Genomic DNA, 18361 nt, shown 5'->3' with positions numbered 1-18361 from the left:
CCCTTCCGCTTCCTCCTGCCTCCTGTCCCGCTGCTGCTGCTCCTCATTCAGGACGCCTCTCCAGCTCTCCACACCCCGCGCGCCTGCAGAAACGTTGGGGCTCTGAGCTGTCACCACTACCAGCCCCCAGGCCTCGGACACCATGCAGGCCATCAAGTGTGTGGTGGTGGGAGATGGGTAGGTATCTAGCTGGACTTGCTCACAGCTCCCTCCGGGGGTAGCCCTGGGGCCCTCCCACCCTGGAGTCCCTGGGGAAGCCCCCTGCCTGCAGACAGAGGGGTCCCTAGGAGGCAGCCAGAGGAACTGCTCCCTTTTTCTCCCAGAGCCCAGAGGGAACCCCAGGAGTGGGCTGCACACAGCTTCACTCTCTGCCCTACTCATCCCGGAAATTGCCTGGGTAAAAGACTGCGCTTAAGTGTTACCTGGGGCCTCTCGCCTGCGCCCTGAGAGCTGGGGCTGGTCTCCTATGGGACTTTGGTCTCTAAATCTGTGGCTGCCGGTGGGGGGTGGGGCCCCAGGCTGACCTGGGCTCTAGCCCCTGACTTGCTTTGCTGTGCGGCCTTTTGCAAGTCATAGTGCCTCTCTGAACCAAAGCTTGGCCATCTGGGAAGAGGTCCATGCCCTCAGGGTTGACGTCGGGTCGCTTGAGCTATTTTGAGTGGTTGTCCTGCACGTATGTGCGCTCGGTAAAGCTTGCCTTCCAAGTCTCAGCCTGCCTGGCTGGGGAGGTGGTGTGGGGGATGTGGGTGAGGAGCAGAGGGGGAGGGGCGTGAGAAGCAGCGCTAGGGCAGGAGGAGGGCGGGGTGGGGGGGACTGTGGGGGACGGCCCAGGCTTGAACTGAAGGCCCTTCTCAGCGGTCGGATCTCTGTGACCTTAGCTTGTCATGTGCCCTTACAGGCCTCAGTTTCCTCATCTGTAAAATGACAGGTTTGATATCCCATCTCTTGGGCCTGCCAGCAACACTGCCTCAGGGTCCAACACAAAGGTACCTCCTGAAGTTTTCTGCAGGTCCATCCAACCCCAACGTATTCCAGCATGTTCTAGCCGGCAGGCCTCTCGTCCAGGCCTCCCATCCTACAGAGGGGCAGCCTGAGGCCTTAAGAGACTTGACTTTCCTGTTCAAGGTGGGGTAGTGGTAGGGGGCTGGTTTATCATGGCAGTAGGGTGGGGATAGTGGGGGTGGGGGCTGGTTTATCAGGCAGCCTTTAGCTGATTGTGATACACGGCTCTGCCCGCCTGTCCAGTCCTGCTCACTTCTGCTTTGTATCTGATATGAGGAGGGGAGGGCGGAAGCCGCAACGTTCCAGTCACTCAGAGGTACCTTGCTGGCAGGCGGGGAGGTGGGAGGGGACGAGGAGAGAAAAGGGCGGGTGGCCCCCTTCAGAGCCAGAAGTGACGAAACCAAGTGGAGCAGGGGAAGGCCCAGGGCTACCTGTGGCCCCCGCCCCCTCCCAGCCCAGCAGATTCAGGGCGCAGACAGCACCAATCACGGCACTCACTACTAACTTAGTGCTTACTGTGTGCAGGCCCTGGGCTTCCTCACGCTCCTCTGTTTTATCCTCCCAACAACCCTCATATTAGGCCCGTCTTACAGGTGGGAAAACTGTAGCTCAAAGAAGTTAAGTCATTTGCTTACGACCTCATGGGATTTGAGCCCTGGTCTCTCTGATTCCCGAACTCCAGGCTCTTACCGGCCACACCCTCTGGTGAGGTGGGAGGGGAAGGAGAGGGTCAGGCAGTCCCCTACATTTGGTAACTGCTCTGCTGTGCCAGGACTGTGCTTCAGTCTTTTACCGGCTTCATCTAATTTACGTCTCTGGACTCATCTCATCCCTGTTTTCTGGACGGGGAAGCTGAGGCATGGGGAGGTTATGCGGCTTGCCTGAGAGCGCATTCCTGCTGGGTGGGTGATGAAGGATCTGGATCCCAGGGCAGTAATGGCAGAGCCCTAGTCAGGCTTTGGGAACCTCCTGGGGACCCGCTGCTCTTAATCCTCTGTTTCACATCAGAGTCACCTGGGAAAGCCTGTTACAAATTCCCAGATCCACGCCATACTCATGATTCAGAATCTCGGGTAGGACCCCAAAGTCTGTCCTTTAACAAACATCTCAGTGTGATAACGCTGATACAGAAATTCTCAGATGGGGACACTGAGGCCCGCGGAGGTGGGGCTTGGGTCTCCCCTGAGGGCTGGGCTAAGGGACCGTGGAGGTCCTCAGTAAACCTCCCTAGGTCTCAGGCAGGGCCCCTGACTGCTGTCCTCTTGAACTTCCTGTCTTTCAGAGCCGTGGGCAAGACCTGCCTGCTCATCAGCTACACCACCAACGCCTTCCCTGGAGAGTACATCCCCACCGTGTGAGTTCTGCATGTGGGTGGGACGCTCGGAGGCTGGGGAGACATGCATGGACCACCAGGCCCACCCCCCTTTCAGGCACTTCCTGTGTGCCGGGCCTGTGTGGGCACTTGGGGGTCAGGCTCCAGCCAGTCTTGGGCCTGCTGATCCAGACGGGGAGGTAGCCACCTGTGCCAGGATGAGCACCCCGGGCTCCCAGAGCGGAGAGAGGCGCAGGAGCCAAGCTAGGGAGCGGGGCCTTCAGGCAGGGAGACATGGAGAGCTGGCCTGAGCAGAGCTGGGTGGAAGGGGACTGGGACAGAGTGGAGTGGGTGCAGGAGGAGGGCCTAAACATGGGGAGACTGGAGACGTCAGGGCACACACGTGTGCAGGGGGAGAGGACAGTGCCACTGGAGACCACTCAGGACCCACCCTTGTGTTGGATGTGGAGCAGGGCTGTCACTGATTTGCAGGTATGGAGGAGTATGTGGGGTGAACGGAAGCACCAGCTCCTCTCTCCTTGATGCTCGGTGGCCCCACTCCCTCACGACAGCCCCCCAGCTCTGCAGCACAGCACCCAAGGCTCTGCGTGGCCTTCTCCAACCTTCCCTTCTGGCTTCACCACCCAGTTCTTCACTTCTTCTTCTGTTTCTGGCCGCCTGGTCACCAAACACACCCTAGACATTTCTACTTCGGGATCTTTGCTCCAGCTCTTCCTTCTGCCTCGAGTGCTCTTCCTTCCCATGCCCATGCGTCTAAGTCCTCCAGGCCAGCTCCAGCATCCCTCCTCCAGAAAGCCTTTCTGACATAGCCTGAAGGGGTCTCTCACTCCCTAGACAGACTTCATCTGATCTTTTCCATGATCAAGAGTCTACAGAGGGCGGGGGGCCATCTCCAGTTCTTTAAGGGACTTAGGGTCTTACATGCAGTATAATCTACACGTTATCTTAGAAATGATGTATATATTTTGAGTTGACCTGAATTGAACTTTATGGAGAGGCCCTAGGAGGATAGATCACAGCTATCATCTCTCAAGGGCCTACTGGGTGCTGGTGCCTGGAAATGTCACACGTGTGTGAACTCATCTGATGCTCGTGGGAGGAGTTGGGATTATTTTAGTCCCACAGTGTCTGTGGGGGGAGCTGAGGCTCACAGAAGCTAAGGGACTTGCCCTCCAGGGTCACCAGGTGGCCTAGGATCTCTCTATTTCTCCCTGGCACAAGGCGCCAGGCTCCAGTTGCCTCAGGGACCCCAGCCCAGGCAGGAGGATGGCAGCTAGGAGAGGGCAGAGGGCAGGAAACCTGGGAAAGCAATTTCTAGCCTGGTTCTGTTCCCAATTCCCCATCGGGGCACCAGTGCCCCCCTTCGCATCAACCTGTATCTGCCCACTTACCATCCAACTCCAAACGTTTCTCAGCGCCTCCTGGTGCTGAGGATGGTGGGCTCTAGACGTGGCAGGGAGGCAGGTGCAGCATTAGGCCAACCAGCTGCTGCAGAAGGTCATTGTCACCAGGACTGTCGCTGGCACCACCTACTCTCCTGCCCCTGCCTGTCACAGATGATCTGAAGGGCCTAACTGCTCAAAGGCCTTAGACCCAATGCTTCCCCTTTCTGAGCCTCAGTTTCTCTTTCTTTAAGAAATGGGGCAGGGCTGGGAGGTGCCAAGTTCCCTGCCCATGCACCTTCCCTATGCAGGGAGATGGGAGGTGAGTTCTCTGATGCAAGGTAGGGGGACCAGCAGAGGCCAAGGAAGGGCCAGGTGCTCTCAGCAACCCCTGGTGGCCCCGAGCAGATTCGGTGGTCCTAGACAACTTTACAGGACAGAGAGGATGGACCAGACAGGGTTTACCTTCCCAGGAGTCTGAGGAGCTGGGTCAGAGATCAGGGCCTGCTCCCAGGTGGGCCATCCAGGCAGGCTCACAGCGTCCCACACAGGAGGCTCCTGCACTTCATTTAATGCTTGAGGCCCCCATCCCCAAATTCTTAATATTTGAACAAGGGGCCCTACATTTTCATTTTGTGTTGGGCCCGGCCTGGTATGTAGCCAGACCTGCACCCCTCCCTCTTTGTCTTCCATACGGAGTCACTTGTCTCTGGACAAGCCCCTAGAGGGGCTCCTGCTTCAAAGCCTGCACTCCTGTGACAGAGAGGGGAAAATAAGCCACCCTGAGCCCTTGACACTGGAGGGTGGGGACAGTTGGAGAGAGTAGAGTTGGGGGAAACAGGCAGCCTGAGATCTCCGGCAGAGAGATAAAGGTCAGGAGGGCTCTGGGGCTCAGGGTGGCAGGGTTTGCTGGGGCCAGAGGCCTGTGCCACAAGAATCAGATCAGATAAGAGAGAGCGAGTTCAACTTACTGCCTAGGGTTGGGGGATAAGAGCTCGAAGTCAAAGCCACGTCTCACAGATGGGGAGACTGAGGCCTGCTCTGTGGATGGTCAGGTGCTGGGCATTGGAGATACAAAGACGAGGTAGGAAGACCCTGCTATGGGGTGTTTGTGACCTAGAGGATCTCCCCCTTACCCTCTCCTTATGACCACTCTCAAAGGGAAACCCAGGTGAGCTTTCAAATGCAAAAACTAGATAGAGGAATACCTTGCTGAAATTCCCCTCTCAAAAGCCATTTCCTACCCACTCCATTTTGGTCCTTGGGGACCAGACAGGCCAGCCTCCCCCAGGCCTCTGCACCCGCCCCTTCCCATCACTCAGTTCCCTGCTGAAGCAGCCCATCTCTGACCCTGGTCTAAACAATCCCTCCCTCCACCCAGGCCTCCCCCATCCCTCCACACCCGCTGGATGGTCTCCGCTGCCCATCTTGATCTGACTTCTCCTGCTGGGATGGCAGCTCTGTGAGGACAGGGCCCTGGTCCGTCTAGTTCACTAGACCGGCTGCTAGAACAGAGTTGAGCCCCTCGCTGGCGCTCTGTAGTGACTGGACCACCCTGGCTGGCAGAGAGGGCGTGCTCCAGTCTGCCCTGAGAGGGTGCTGGAACTCAGCCACCAGCAGGGAGCTTGGCTCTGCGGAACTTCTCTCTGGGAAGAACACAAGGAGTTAATTCGGGTCAGATGGGCCAGTATTAGGTTTTCACTTTCCTTTGTAAACTGGCAGTCCAGCCTGGATTCCCATAGACAGGATGGCGCCCAGCCTCCCTAGTGGAGATTCCAGGGTTCGGGCTAAGTTTTCCCACCTGGCCTCGCAATGCCCCCCTTGCCCCATACTCCTGCCACCAGGTGTGTTAATCCCTCCCTGTGTCAAGCTGGCTCAAGCCTGCTCACTGCTCCTACACAGGCTCTGTCCCCTCCCATCCCATCTGGGACACCCATGCCTCTGCACCTCCTCCAACCACCCGCCTCTCTCACTAGTGGCTCTGTCTCCCAGCTTCCCCTCTGACCCTTCTGCAAGATGTTCCCACCCAGTGGCCAAGAGAACCTTTCCAAATGCAAAGCTGAGCATGTCACCGCCGCCTGGTGAAGGCCTTCGGTGGCTCCCTATTGTCCCGAGGACCGGGCCGCGAATCCTCACAGGGGTCCATGCCTCGCCTGACATATCAATGCTCCCTGTCCCCAAATCAGCAGCCATGCATGCCCCGTGTTCTTTGTGTTCTGTGAGTCCACCTTCCTTTCCCTGGAGGCCTGGGTGGTGGTCAAGTGATGCGCAGGGCTGAGGGCCATTTCATCTGTCCCATGCCCTTCCTCCTCTCCATGGTGGAGGGCTACAGAGCCGAGTGTGTAGCCTAGGGGTGCAGAAAGGGGTCCACATAGACTCTGGGTAAAAGCATACCAGCTGTGTGACCGTGGGCAGGTTACTCTAGGGCTCTGAATCCCAGACACAATGTAGAATCCAGTTCCTGGGTCCACTGAATGATCTAAGTATAAAGGACCCGGAGCAGCATTTGGGACCCCCGGGTGCTCAGCAAGCATGGACCCCCTGCCCTCTGCACAGGTCCGGGTCAGCCCCACGTGCTGTGCTGTGCTTAGTTTCTGAGTCGTGTCCCACTCTTTGCAACCCCATGGACTATAGTCCGCCAAGCTCCTCTGTCCATGGAATTATCCAGGCAAAAATACTGGAGTGGGTTGCCATGCCTTCCTCCAGGGGATTTTTCTGACCCAGGGATCGAACCCATGTCTCCTGCACTGCAGATACATTCTTTACCGTCTGAGCCACCATGGAAGCCCAAGAATACTGGAGTGGGTAGCCTTTCCCTTCTCCAGGGGATCTTCCCAACCCAGGGATGGAACCTACATCTCCCACATTGCAGGCGGATTCTTCACCATCTGAGCCACTAGGGAGCCCCTGCACCTGAGCTCAAACTTCACTGAGCCTCTGGCCATGAACCCACAGTGATGCTTATACCACAGGCTTTTCTGAACTGGGTAACAGGATCTAGTCCTGGCTCTGCCACCAACTGACTGTGAGATCTTGGGCAAGTCCCTTCCTGTCTGTGAGCCTCAGTTTCCTCATCTGGAAGAAAAGAGTGAGGGTTGGCCACAGTGGTGGTGTATGTTCCGTTGGTCCCGGCTGCCTGCGGGTCTCTGGACTGGGGGACTCAGGGGTTGTGGATCACTGTCTCTGCAGGAATCCCTCAGGCTCTGGGGAGGGGCCAGTGAGGGGGCTGTTTCAGGATGAGGTTGCTCAGCTTCTCAGCATCTCCCCATGGGATGGCTTGAAAGTCCTCTCTGCCTGGATCCTCTTAGTGGCCCTAAAAGATGGGGCTTTTCTTTTTTCACAGTGAAGAAAGTAAGGCTCAGAGAAGCTGGGCTACTCACCCAGGGTCACACAGCCAGGACAAGGCTTCACAAGGAACTTTCTGCTCCCTTCCCACTCTGGGGGCGGGGGGCTGTCCCCAGGCAAATCCACCCTCCTATGGAGCATTAGTCTACTCTCTCTCACTCACAAATGAGTGCTCAGAAGGAGACCAGATCAAATCCCAGCTCCTGTGCTCCTGAGCTGGCTGACTTTGGATAAGTTATTTGACTTCTTGGAGCCTTGATTTCCTCAACTGTCTAAAGAGAATAATTTGAGGTTCTTTTGCCTTGGGTCACATGGGACTTCAAAACCTAAGGTATGAAGGTCCCTAGCCCTCTGCCTGGCCCCAGAGCAAGTGCTTAGTCCTGTGACAGGTCCTACAAGTCAGCTCTTTCCCCATCACCATGGCCCCTGAGATCCTAGAGCTGGTTCAGAGAAGATAGATATCCTTGGCTCAAGGAATCTTGGGGGAATTCTTGGTGTCAGAATTTCAGACTAGACATTAGAGGAGATAAAGTCCCTATATCCTAAGCTCACCCCAAAGGAGTGTTTCTGGCCGAAGCCAAAGAAAACACAGGGACTTCTTTTCCCATCACGCCCTGCGGTGTCTCCCTGAATAGTGCCTTTGGCCTGAAATCCCACAGCGGTAATGGGTGGTACCCAGAGCAGACGCAGGGCAACTGTTGCTGTTGTCATTTAGCCGCTCAGTCGTGTCTGACTCTTTTGAGACCCCATGGACCGTAGCCCGCCAGGCTCCTCTGTGCACGGGATTTCCGGGCAAGAATACTGGAATGCGTCGCCATTTCCTTCTCCAGGAGATCTTCCCAAACCAGTGACTGAACCTCGGTCTCCTGCATTGGCAGGAGGATTCTTTGCCGCTGAGCCACTAGGTGCCAAATGCGATGCTGGCCTCAGGGCAGCGAGGAGCAAGCCAAGCCTGATGCCTTTGGGTGCTGAGTTCACCACAGATTACTGAGTAGGGGTGGGGTGGGGGCGCTGACCTGGCTGGGGCTCAGAGAAGGCTTCCTGGAGGAGGTGACCTTGAGATGGGGCTGGAAAGAGGATGAGTAAGAGTCAGACTGGCACCTGGAAAGGAGAGGAGGAAGCCAGGGGAAGAGCATTTGCAGGAACTTTCCAGGCAGGAGGGAGCAGGGCCATCTGAGGAAGTGAAGGCTGGACAAGCACAGGGTATTAAAAGCATCAAGTGGCCCACTGTTTTGGTGGAGGGTGCCTGTCACAAGACAAATGTCTTTGAGTTGCTCTGAAGCACTAGGGCTTCTGCAGCCTGTCACTGAGCAATGTTCTTGGAGGGCTTCATGGAGGAGGTGGCTTCCCAAGTGCTTTGGTTCAGTTTAATTCTGTTCTACCTGCACTTACTAGGTGCCAGTCCTGAGATTTCAGAGATAAAGAGACACGGACCCTGCCCCCATGGAGCCCCAGCTACATGGCAGGAGAGACACATTAATGCCAGCTCATATTCTAGGCAAAGCAGCTGCCTGAGGGAGGGGATGACAAAATCTTTCCAGGTGGGGGACAAGGAAAGAGGTGGCCGGGATGTTTCCCCACAGAGGAGGAACTGCCTGGGCAGGGCTTCGAAGCATGAATGGGAGACGGAGTGCTGAGGGCACAGAGGAGTATTCCCAAGAGAGGCACGGGCAGACAGGGGCACAGGCTGGAGAGCACGGTGGACCATGCGGCCTGGGAGTGAGGAAACACCTTCGACAAGCAGAGGGTGGGAGGGCATTCCAGGCAGGGGGGCACAGTGTGAACAGACTCAAGGAGGCAGGAAGCCTGAGTCTTGCCAGAAACGGAAACGGCTTGGCTGATGTGTGAAGGGAGACAAGCTGGAGGAGCCTGAGGTCTCAGTGGGCCAGGTCAGGGGACAGGAAGCAGGACCTGTGTGGGTGACCTCAGTGCAGAGAGAGAGGTGGTGGTCCCTCGCCCTCAGGGAGGCTGCGGAAGCAGCTGTGGCATGGGGTAGTGAACGCTGGACCTGGAATCAGAACTGGCTTCACACCTGGTTGGGTCACTTGCTCACTGGCTGTGTGGCTAGGGTCAGTCACTCTATCTCTCTGATCCCAGTTTCTTTTTGCACAGCATTAGAGACCAGCTGCTGCCTCTCAGGAATGTGTGTAACGAGAAATACTATTGAACTGAACCTTTAAAAAAATCTGGAAGCTCGTGTGATTGTCCCAGAGGCCTGTCTGGCGTTGGCAGGGAGTCTAGCATGTGCATATCCTTCAGCACGTGCCTTTCCAGTGTGTGCCAATGGCATTTCCTGAAATCTCCGGTGACTGGCAGCTTTTGGGGTGGGCTGGAAGGCCAGTGAATTAATACCCCAGGATATCCCTCTGCCAGTGGGAGGTGGAGAAGGTGAATAAATACCCCAGCTCTCTGCCTCCTCAGGGGGATGCCCTGAGCTCAGAGGTCCCAGCAAGATGGAATCCCAGTTCCACCTGCCCCCCAGTAACACCTCAATAGCTTCTGCCCCTTCCCTTGGCTCCTGGAATCACTTCCCAAGTAAACTTTCATCTCAGGGTTTGCTTCTGGGGGGACCCAAACTAAGATGGAAATGAGCATTCATTCAACAAATAATGGGTACCTGCAGGACTTCCCTGAGGGTCCAGTGATAAAGGCTTTGCCTTCCAATGCAGGGGGTGCAGGTTCAATCACTGGTCGGGGAACTAAGATCCCATAAACCTCTAGGCCAAAAAAAACACAGTATAAGACAGAAGCAATACTGTTAACAAATTCAATAAAGACTTTAAAAATGGTCCACATAAAAAAATAACTTAAAAAAAATTGGTTGACCAGCTGCAGCATTCAGCCTCAGAGGAGGGTAAAGTTTATTCTGATTGTGCCTTTGAGAGAATGTTACACAGTCTCGAAAAATCATCTCTTCAAAGGATGTGTGCTGTCTGCTGTGCTTAGTCACTCAGTCGTGTCCAGCTCTTTGTGACCCCATGGACTGTAGCCCGCCAGGCTCCTCTGTCCATGGGATTCTCCAGGCAAGAACACCAGAGTGGGTTGCCATGCCCTTGTCCAGGGGATCTTCCCAATCCAGGGATGGAACCCAGGTCTCCTGAATTGCAGGCAGATTTTTTACCAGCTGAGCCATGAGGAAAGTCCAAGAATACTGGAGTGGGCAGTTTATCCCTTCTCCAGGGGATCTTCCCAACCCAGAAAGGATAGACAGGGCAGAAAAAGAGTAAAGACAATGTTTTCTTCTTTATGCTCTCCTGTGTTTAACATTCTTTTAATACAATGGATTGGCATTTAAAAATTAAAAATTAACCCCAACTGCAGAGTGAAGTGTGACTTGGGTCCCATTGTAGCTCCTCTCTGGGTCTTGGCCTCTGTCATGGAACCAGGGACTGCAAGTCCGTGGACTCTGGGGCTGGAGATGGACCCTCTGTCTTGTTCCCACAGGTTTGACAACTATTCAGCCAATGTGATGGTGGACAGCAAGCCTGTGAACCTGGGGCTGTGGGACACAGCTGGGCAGGAGGACTATGACCGGCTTCGGCCACTCTCCTACCCGCAGACGGTACGTCGCCCCACCCTCCTCGTGGTCCAGCTCGGCCTGGTGAACCCTGACCCTCCCCTTGAGGCCCAGCTCAAGGAGTCCCTGCCCTGCATTCGCCTCTGTCTGTCTTCACTGTACCTTCCCGTCCTCCCGTGGGCTCTGGCTCCACCTCGTGCCCAGTGGGTGGGGCAGGCAGACCCTGGACAGGGCTCCAAAGGAAGCTCGGGATGATCAGCCTCCGGGGGGCATGGCAGGGGGCAGGGAGACAAGGGCACAGCGGCAGGTGGCTCAGTGGCAGAGAAAGGGCTGGGACCTGCAAACCGACAGAGGGGTAGTAAGAGCACGGACTCTGGAATTCCAGAAGGCACACCCTTTAATCCTTGTAAACCTCACTTTCCCTGTCTGTAGAGTGGGGTAGCAATGGCATCGCTACAGCGTGATGTGAGGATTACCCACTTGGAAGAAACCCCGGCCTTTAGGAAGTGTTGGATAAACAAGCAGCAGCCTGCTGTACAGAAGGGAAACCCTGCTATGCCAGATCCTAAAAGCCCAGCATCCCCTGGGCTGCTCCAGCCCTCAGTAGCTGCCCAGGTGTGGAGGGCCCAGGTTGGACGCCTCCAGGCCTCCCCTCACCAGTAACCCTTGCTTGATTCCCCAGGACGTCTTCCTCATCTGCTTCTCCCTTGTCAGCCCAGCCTCCTATGAGAACGTCCGGGCCAAGGTGAGTGGGATGGAGCAGGACCTTAGGTGTTAGGGCAGGCGACCCTGAAGAGGGGAGCATGGCAGGGAGGGACTGGAGACTTTGGCCTGCCTCTGGGCAGCAGAGGATGTGGGCAGAGAGGGTTCCCAGTGCCAACCATGGCTGGTGGGCGGGGATGGGGGAACTCGGGTCTCAGAGACATTTGGGATAGTTAACTTTACTCTCTGACCTTGCCCTCTCCTTTCCACACACCCTCATGCCCCCTTCTTCTCCTCTCCCAACTTGGTGCCCCTCATCTCTTCCAACTCCTTGCATGACCTCCTGCCCCTGCCCGCTGGCCCAGTGGTTCCCCGAGGTGCGACATCACTGTCCGAGCACACCGATCATCCTGGTAGGCACCAAGTTGGACCTGAGGGACGACAAGGACACCATCGAGAAGCTGAAGGAGAAGAAGCTGGCACCCATCACCTACCCGCAGGGCCTGGCACTGGCCAAGGAGATTGGTAGGGGGCTCGGCTCAGAGAGGGGAACTCTGACACAGCCTTGTGGTGATTACGAACATAGCTTCCAGGGCCAGACTGCATTCCAACTCTGGCTGTGCCGGGTACTAGCTGTGTGGCCCAGGACGAGTCACTTAGCCTCTCTGCCTGTGTTTCCTTATCAGTGAAATGTGGCAATAGAAGTGGTTCTGAGTGGTTAGGAGAATTCAGTGAATTCACACCTGTGAAGCCTCCAGAGAAGCACCAAGCGCTCTGTGTTGATCACTGTTGGTACTAGTGCAATCCATAAGCAGATTCTGACGTGACAGACAGAGCAGGGTTGGAGTGGGATGCGCTGTGGTTTCTCAGAGGAGGAGTAGTCAACTCAAGCTTGGGTTTTCTGGGAAGGCTTCCTGGAGGGGTTGTTTTAGCTTGGATTTGAAGGGTGATGCCTTCCCTTCTGCCTCCTTCTCACCCCCTGTTCCCCACCCTCCTAGCTTCTCAGCCCAACTCCCCTTTGCTTCCCCGTCACTGGGCCAGAGAAGTGAAGTGACTTCTCAGGGTCCCACAGCTGGTAGGTGGCAGAAGCAGGATTTGAACACAGAACCGCAAGGCACTGGCGTGGGGCCCTCCTCGTGGTGGCCCAGGGCTGTCTGCACCGGCTATGACTGGTGTGTCTGGCCTCTTCCATGGTGTCCAGTTCTACTATCTTTCAGGCCCTGACCTGCCTGCTGCCTGGAGACAGGGCACTTGCCCAAGAGCCTGGGACCACCAGCAGGCTTTGGCCACTATGAGTTGCAATCCAGCTACCCAGGGCTCTCTGGGTCACCCAGGGTTTGGCCCCTGAACTGGTGGGGCCTCCTCCAGCCCCTCCCTCCCTCAACCCTAACCCTCTTCCTTCCGCCGGAACTGGGAGGGCCCTGGGGACTCACATCTCTCCACAGGAAGAGAAACCGCAGCCTCCACCTCCCCTTTCTCATGACTTGCTCAGAGACAAGGCCATCTTTCCCAGGGGGCCCTCTGCTGCCGCTTAAACACTGGGTCCTACGCCCCATCCTGGGGGCTCTGACTCCCAGGCTCTCTGGTCTTTCCTCAGGGATACTGGGGATTGACCCTGCCTTCTCTTCTTTCTGATCAGCCTGCCCTCCGGATTCCTTCCACCAAAGACAGTGCCTCTGAGCTGGAGACCCTTTCCATTTTAAAGCAGAGGCTTTGGGATAAGATGGGGCCTGGAAACCTGGATTCTGGTACTAGCTCTGGCACTGTCTGTGTGACCTCGGATCAGGGGCTCCCCTCCTCTGGACCTCAGTTTTTCCATCTGTACAAGCCAGCCTGCACACTCCTTAAAGGTCCTTTCTCTGCCAGAAAGAGATGACTTGGGGGTCCTGCCTTGGCCTCTAGCCGATTTTTCTTGGAGCTGATCCCAGATGGGGTAGAGGCAGTGACATATGACTTTGGACTTGCCTTGGACTGGCCCAGGCCAAGGGGGAGGCCTGGGGAGCCTGCAGGGCTGGTGAGGCAGTGGCTGCCTCTGCCCACCAGTCCAGTGTGCTGACTTGTGGTGCAGCTGCCAATTCCAGCTGCCATGGGTTGAGCACTTCCTGGGTGCTGGGCCTGTGCATTCTCCTGCTTCATCATCATAGCAACTATGAAGGAGGAACTCTCATCACCCCACTTTACAGAGGATGAAACTGAGGCTCAGGTAGAAGTCAAGAGCTCAAGGTCACCCAGCTGGGATGTGGCAGAGCTAAGACTGGAACCTGGGCTGCGTGGCTCCCTCAGTCATGATCAAGGTGGGAGACTGGGGTGCAGAGCAAGGCCAGGCCCCCAGTCAGGACTCTTTCTCTGGATACTCCTAGCCAAGAAGTAGGAGGGTGGCAGGTGCCAGGGAGGACACAGTTAGTGGGTGTGAAAGGAAGAAGTGGACATTGGCCACAGTCCCTCACAGTCCCTTGCAAGGAGACAGTGGCCAAATGCCCAGGGAGACTCTTCTGGGCACAGAAGTTTACGTGAGACTCCCAGACCTAAGTCCTGGTGTTTTGTGCCTGCCAGCCTGGCCCTGGGACCACTGCCCACGCTCCCTGCTGGGACAATGCTCCCATATGCAAGGGCGATGGGAGAGTCCCAAGTGTGGCTTTAGACAAATGACATCCTCTCTGAGCTTCAGTGTCCTTGTTCCTGCCCCATCCTTTCTTTCCCTCATCCCAGGTTGCCCCTCCTGAGATCCTGGCTCCCCTCTCCAAGCTGTGTGTCTCTGGGCCTGGGGCATCCCCTCTCTGGGCCCGTTTCCTCACCCAGGAAGTGGGGACTCACAGAATTTCTTCACAGGGTTGTCGGAAATACCCAGCTCAGCGCCTAGCAGGGAGCAGGTGCCGATCAGTGTCATTCTGCTTCCTCCTCGCAGAGGAGTGGGCTCTAGGGAGGAGGCAAATTTCCATGCTCTTGCCCCTCTCCTCCTCTGGTTCCTAAAATTGGCCCCCAGGCTTCTCTCAGGGAGAACTTGTCAATTGCTCACTTCAGGGAGACAGCTTGGGTTGTTGTGAACAGAGAAACTCACACAGGTTCCTTCCAGAAGGTCATGAACACTGCCCCGGGCGTGGGGCTCAGCCTGCCTTCCTCACTGTGCCCTGGGCTCCAGCCCTGAGTGGCCACATGGGAGAAGGACAGTCCCCTCAAAGGTGAACAAGGCTCCCCATTTCTCATTCCTCTTGCTGAGAGTTCTCAGCAGCCCCTAGGGGACGGGAAATGTCTAGTGTGTGACTTTGGACTAGTGACTTTTCTGAGCCTCAGCTTTCTCATCTGTAAAATGGGGTGATCTGAAGGACCAGTTCGATGATATTTGGAAGGTCCTGGTGAGCAGCCCATGGGTTCTTCAGGCCTCCTACGGGAAGGTGGAGGCAGGAATGTGGCAGTCTTCTGAAAGAAAGTGAAGTGCTGAGAGATTTGGTCACTGTAGCTTGAGCTCCTTTCTTCCCAGGAAGGTATCAAAATTCCTGCCACCCTCCACAACTTATGGGCTTATGTGTTCGAGAGAGACACAAACCTACTGTCGTGGGTCTTAACCTTTTCCCCTGAATAAAGTTCCTCCTTTCAGATATGAGGAAACTGAGGCACAGAGGGGGTAAATGTGTGAGGGACACAGCCCAGGGGGCCCCCACAGCCTGGTGTGGTTGTATGACTTGGGAGGGGGTTTTGCCCAGCCCTGACCTAGGCCTCTGTTCTCTTGCTGCCCTGACCCAGACTCAGTGAAATACCTGGAGTGTTCGGCCCTCACCCAGCGAGGCCTGAAAACTGTCTTTGATGAGGCGATCCGAGCCGTCCTGTGCCCGCAGCCCACACGGCCACAGAAGCGCCCCTGCAGCATCCTCTAGGGGTAAGAGTCCCACCCACATGGCTTAACGACACTCCCTCCCCCTCTTCTCCTCTCCCCACACACAGCAGGCCGTGGCTGGGAGGGAGGCGTTCAGCCACTGCTTGGTAGCCCTAGGTTTCACCAGGAGCAGCATTTAGGCCAGGACAGAAGGGGGACCATTGAAGGGGCCTCAGCTGGTTCATTTGCCTGAGCTGGGCCTGCTCTGTGAGCCCAGTTCCCAGAAGGAGGGTTCAAAGTATCAGAAAAAATGCCAGGTAACAGGAGCCAAGCGCGGTGTCACTGAGCTCCCAATGTGCGGTCCCTGCAGGAGGGCAGAGAGGACCAGGGTGAAGAGATACTTCAGCTCCTGTCCTTCAGGAGAGCCCAGTTGAGCCGGGAGACCCGACACTCACATATAGGGTAGAGGCAGGGCAGACTAGCTCCGAGGCTATTAGGGCAGAAGAGGAAAGGGTGGGGGTGGGAGGCGCCCACAAGGATAGAGAGGACTTGGCCAACCTTGAGCACAAGCTGGGAGCTGGGCTGAGCTGGGAGCCAGGAGAGTTGGGAGCGGGCTGTGGATTCTGCTTGGCCCCCAGTTCTCACCCCCTGTTTGTCTTCCTTCCAGGATGCACCCAGCCTTCCCAGCCAGATGGTTCTGACTCTCCAAGGGCCCCACCCAATGCGCAGTGGCCCCCTGGCTGGCCATGCTGTTCCCTTCCTGTGGTGTTTCTTAGCAAGATGGCTGCAGAGCTTGGTTGACTGTCTTCTCTGTGCTGAAGGTCCCCCTGGGGGCCCAAAGAGTATAAATTTGTAGGTGCTGCGCCCCCATCCCCTCATGCTCCAGCCTTCTCAAGGGCCAAAAGGAGGTCCCAGCACCCAGTAAGCCACCCCTGCGTTGCTGCGGTCAGATGCCACACATGGCGTCATCTACCCCGTTACTCTTCCCTTCACCCTCAACACCCGAATGCCCTCTGCGAACTTCAGGCCAGATGGTTGCTGGCCACCACTTATATACCTTCAGAGATGGATCTCTCCTTCCCTTCTGGGGCAGTGGTATACTCCAGTACTGATGGTCTTGCTTATTGAGACTTCTTCTGAGGAGTTAAATTAAGTGTCTCAGAAGGTTTGTTCCTCTCTGGTCTTAGTCCTCCTTTTGGGACAACATACATTCAGATTTTCTAAATCTCTGTGAGTACCTGCCCAGTCAACCAAAAAAGAGGGTCCTGCTGACTCCTGCCATCTCTCAAGTCTTTCTGCTCCACTCACAGGACCCTGAGCTGCATTTATCTGTGAGAGTCTTAAAACTTTCAGACCTTGCCAGTCAGGACTTTTGCCATTGCAAATAGAAACCCTGCTTAAGCAGAAAATAAATTTATTGATTCGAGATTGGAAATATCATGACTTCAGGTGCAGCTTGATCAAGGGGGCTCAAATGAAGTCATCAGGGCTCACTTTCCTATACTTTCCGCTGTCTGGTTCATTCTTAGGCACAGTGACTCTCATGGCTTCACCCTTCCAGTTTCAAGCTCAGCATAAAAGAGCAAGTGCCTGCCACAGGCAAAGTTCTGATTAAGGTTTACTCTGATTGGTCCACCTTAGATCTTCCCCCTTTCAACCAATCGCAAGCCAGAAACCCCAGTCTCCAATATTGGCGGTCCCAGGAAAATGTCCAAACAGTGTAAGGAACCAGTGCCAGTCCCAGGAGGCACTAAGCACAGGGAAGTTTAAGAGAGGCTGCTGTCAGGATTAACAAAGCTCATCTCTAAAGCGCCACTGAGGGGTATGGAGCCAATCTCCCCTCAGTGTTTGCTGATTCACGAATGCTAGACTTTCCAATCCTGCGGATGATCCTGCTTCTATTTATCTGAGCTTCATCCATCCATTCAACACAAGTTTACCAAGCACCTACTCTGTTCCAGGCACTGTTGTGTGGCCCTGCAATTCACTCGAGTTATTGCCCTCAGGGGCTGACAGTCTAGAGAAGCTAAAATAAAGGATTTTTACAAAGAGATATGAGACACTGTCCTGACAACCCAGAAGTCTCTCAATTCGCAGCCAGTGAAATGCTTTGAATTTCCATTTCTGGCTCCCCCAGGGCTCCTGGCCACTTCCACTGCCCCGAGACCTGAAGTTCTGATGCAAGATCTCACCTCACTGTCCTTCCCTCTTGAAAGCTCCACCATCTAGAAAGGGATGGGATGTAGGCAGGGAAGCCCCATGTCCTTTCTCAGTTTCAGCTCAGACAAGGTTGTTATGTTTTTAAAGTTACCTCTCTTCTGAAACAACCTCAAAAATCATTAACACTGTTACCTCACCCCATCCCCAGCACACACAACACAAACACAGATATGCGTGGGTCAGAACCCACACTCTAAGAGGTCCAAGGTTTAGAAGCCATAAGAAGGCTTTTCCCAGCAGGCCAGAGTCGAGAAGAACCTCTTTCTCTTCCCTGCCTAACGGGGCCTTGGGATAAATCCAGGACTATCCTGGTGGCCGCAAGCCTGGCCACACCCTGCCTTCCTCTCTCCCGTGCTCACACCTCCTCTGCCAGGTACCTCTTCTACCAAGCCTACCCCAGTGAATACAGTCCTTGTTTTATACCAGTAATAAAGTCAGGAAATAAATACTCTCACCATTGTGTGGTTTCACCTAGCACATATGATCTCATTTAATTCTCCTGGTAGCCCCCCAATGTAGTACTAGCAACTCTGTTTTGCAAAGAAGTAAACAGAGACATAGGAGTTAGGGTTCAGTTCACTAAGGCAGACACTGTACTTTTCAACCCACTACCACCTCTTGCATCCTCCTTGCTAATAGAATCCTAGCTGTGTTCAGAACAGCAATGTATCTAGCCCTAGACAAAAATACTTGTTCCCAGCCTGCTTTGCAGCTGGAGTTCCAAGTTCATACAGTTCCAGCCAGTAAGACATAAAACAAAAGCAATTGGAGAGGCAGCCTGTGTGAAAGTTTTGATTTTTCTCCATTAAAAAAGTGATAGAACCAACCAACACTGCCCTGTGTCCTGGCTCCTTCTCTAGTGAATTCTGATGAGATGTCTGGAGCTGCAGCAGCCATCTTATGAACCTGAAACCACAAACAGAAAAATACAACCTAACATTCTAAGAATGGAGAAGCAGAAAGATAAAAAAGCCTGGATCCCTCAAAACTTTGGTCAGCAGTTGAACTACTGCCAATGGCTACCTTGTTAAGGGAACAGAGGAAAAATG

General features: G+C 55.1%; 1 protein-coding gene across 2 annotated transcripts in view; it reads left to right on the top strand.

Moving 5' to 3' along the window:
* RAC2 (Rac family small GTPase 2) overlaps window positions 1–17766 on the top strand; it is a 31175-nt gene extending 13409 nt beyond the window's left edge. Inside the window, exons 1-7 of one of the 2 annotated variants that reach the window (XM_027967761.2) lie at window positions 3–177; window positions 2285–2356; window positions 10507–10624; window positions 11262–11324; window positions 11647–11806; window positions 15023–15155; window positions 15760–17766. In XM_027967761.2, coding sequence (XP_027823562.1) covers window positions 143–177; window positions 2285–2356; window positions 10507–10624; window positions 11262–11324; window positions 11647–11806; window positions 15023–15153 — 579 coding nt within the window. In that variant the 5' untranslated portion in view covers window positions 3–142 and the 3' untranslated portion in view covers window positions 15154–15155; window positions 15760–17766. Of the gene's footprint in view, window positions 1–2; window positions 178–2284; window positions 2357–10506; window positions 10625–11261; window positions 11325–11646; window positions 11807–15022; window positions 15156–15759 lie in introns of those variants that run through there. The other variant, XM_060414176.1, reaches the window with a different exon arrangement.
* Window positions 17767–18361: the final 595 nt, after the last annotated feature.

The sequence above is a fragment of the Ovis aries genome, chromosome 3 (assembly GCF_016772045.2).
Source record: "Ovis aries strain OAR_USU_Benz2616 breed Rambouillet chromosome 3, ARS-UI_Ramb_v3.0, whole genome shotgun sequence".
Taxonomy (NCBI): Eukaryota; Metazoa; Chordata; class Mammalia; order Artiodactyla; family Bovidae; genus Ovis; species Ovis aries.
This window is presented reverse-complemented; position numbering and strand designations above follow the sequence as displayed.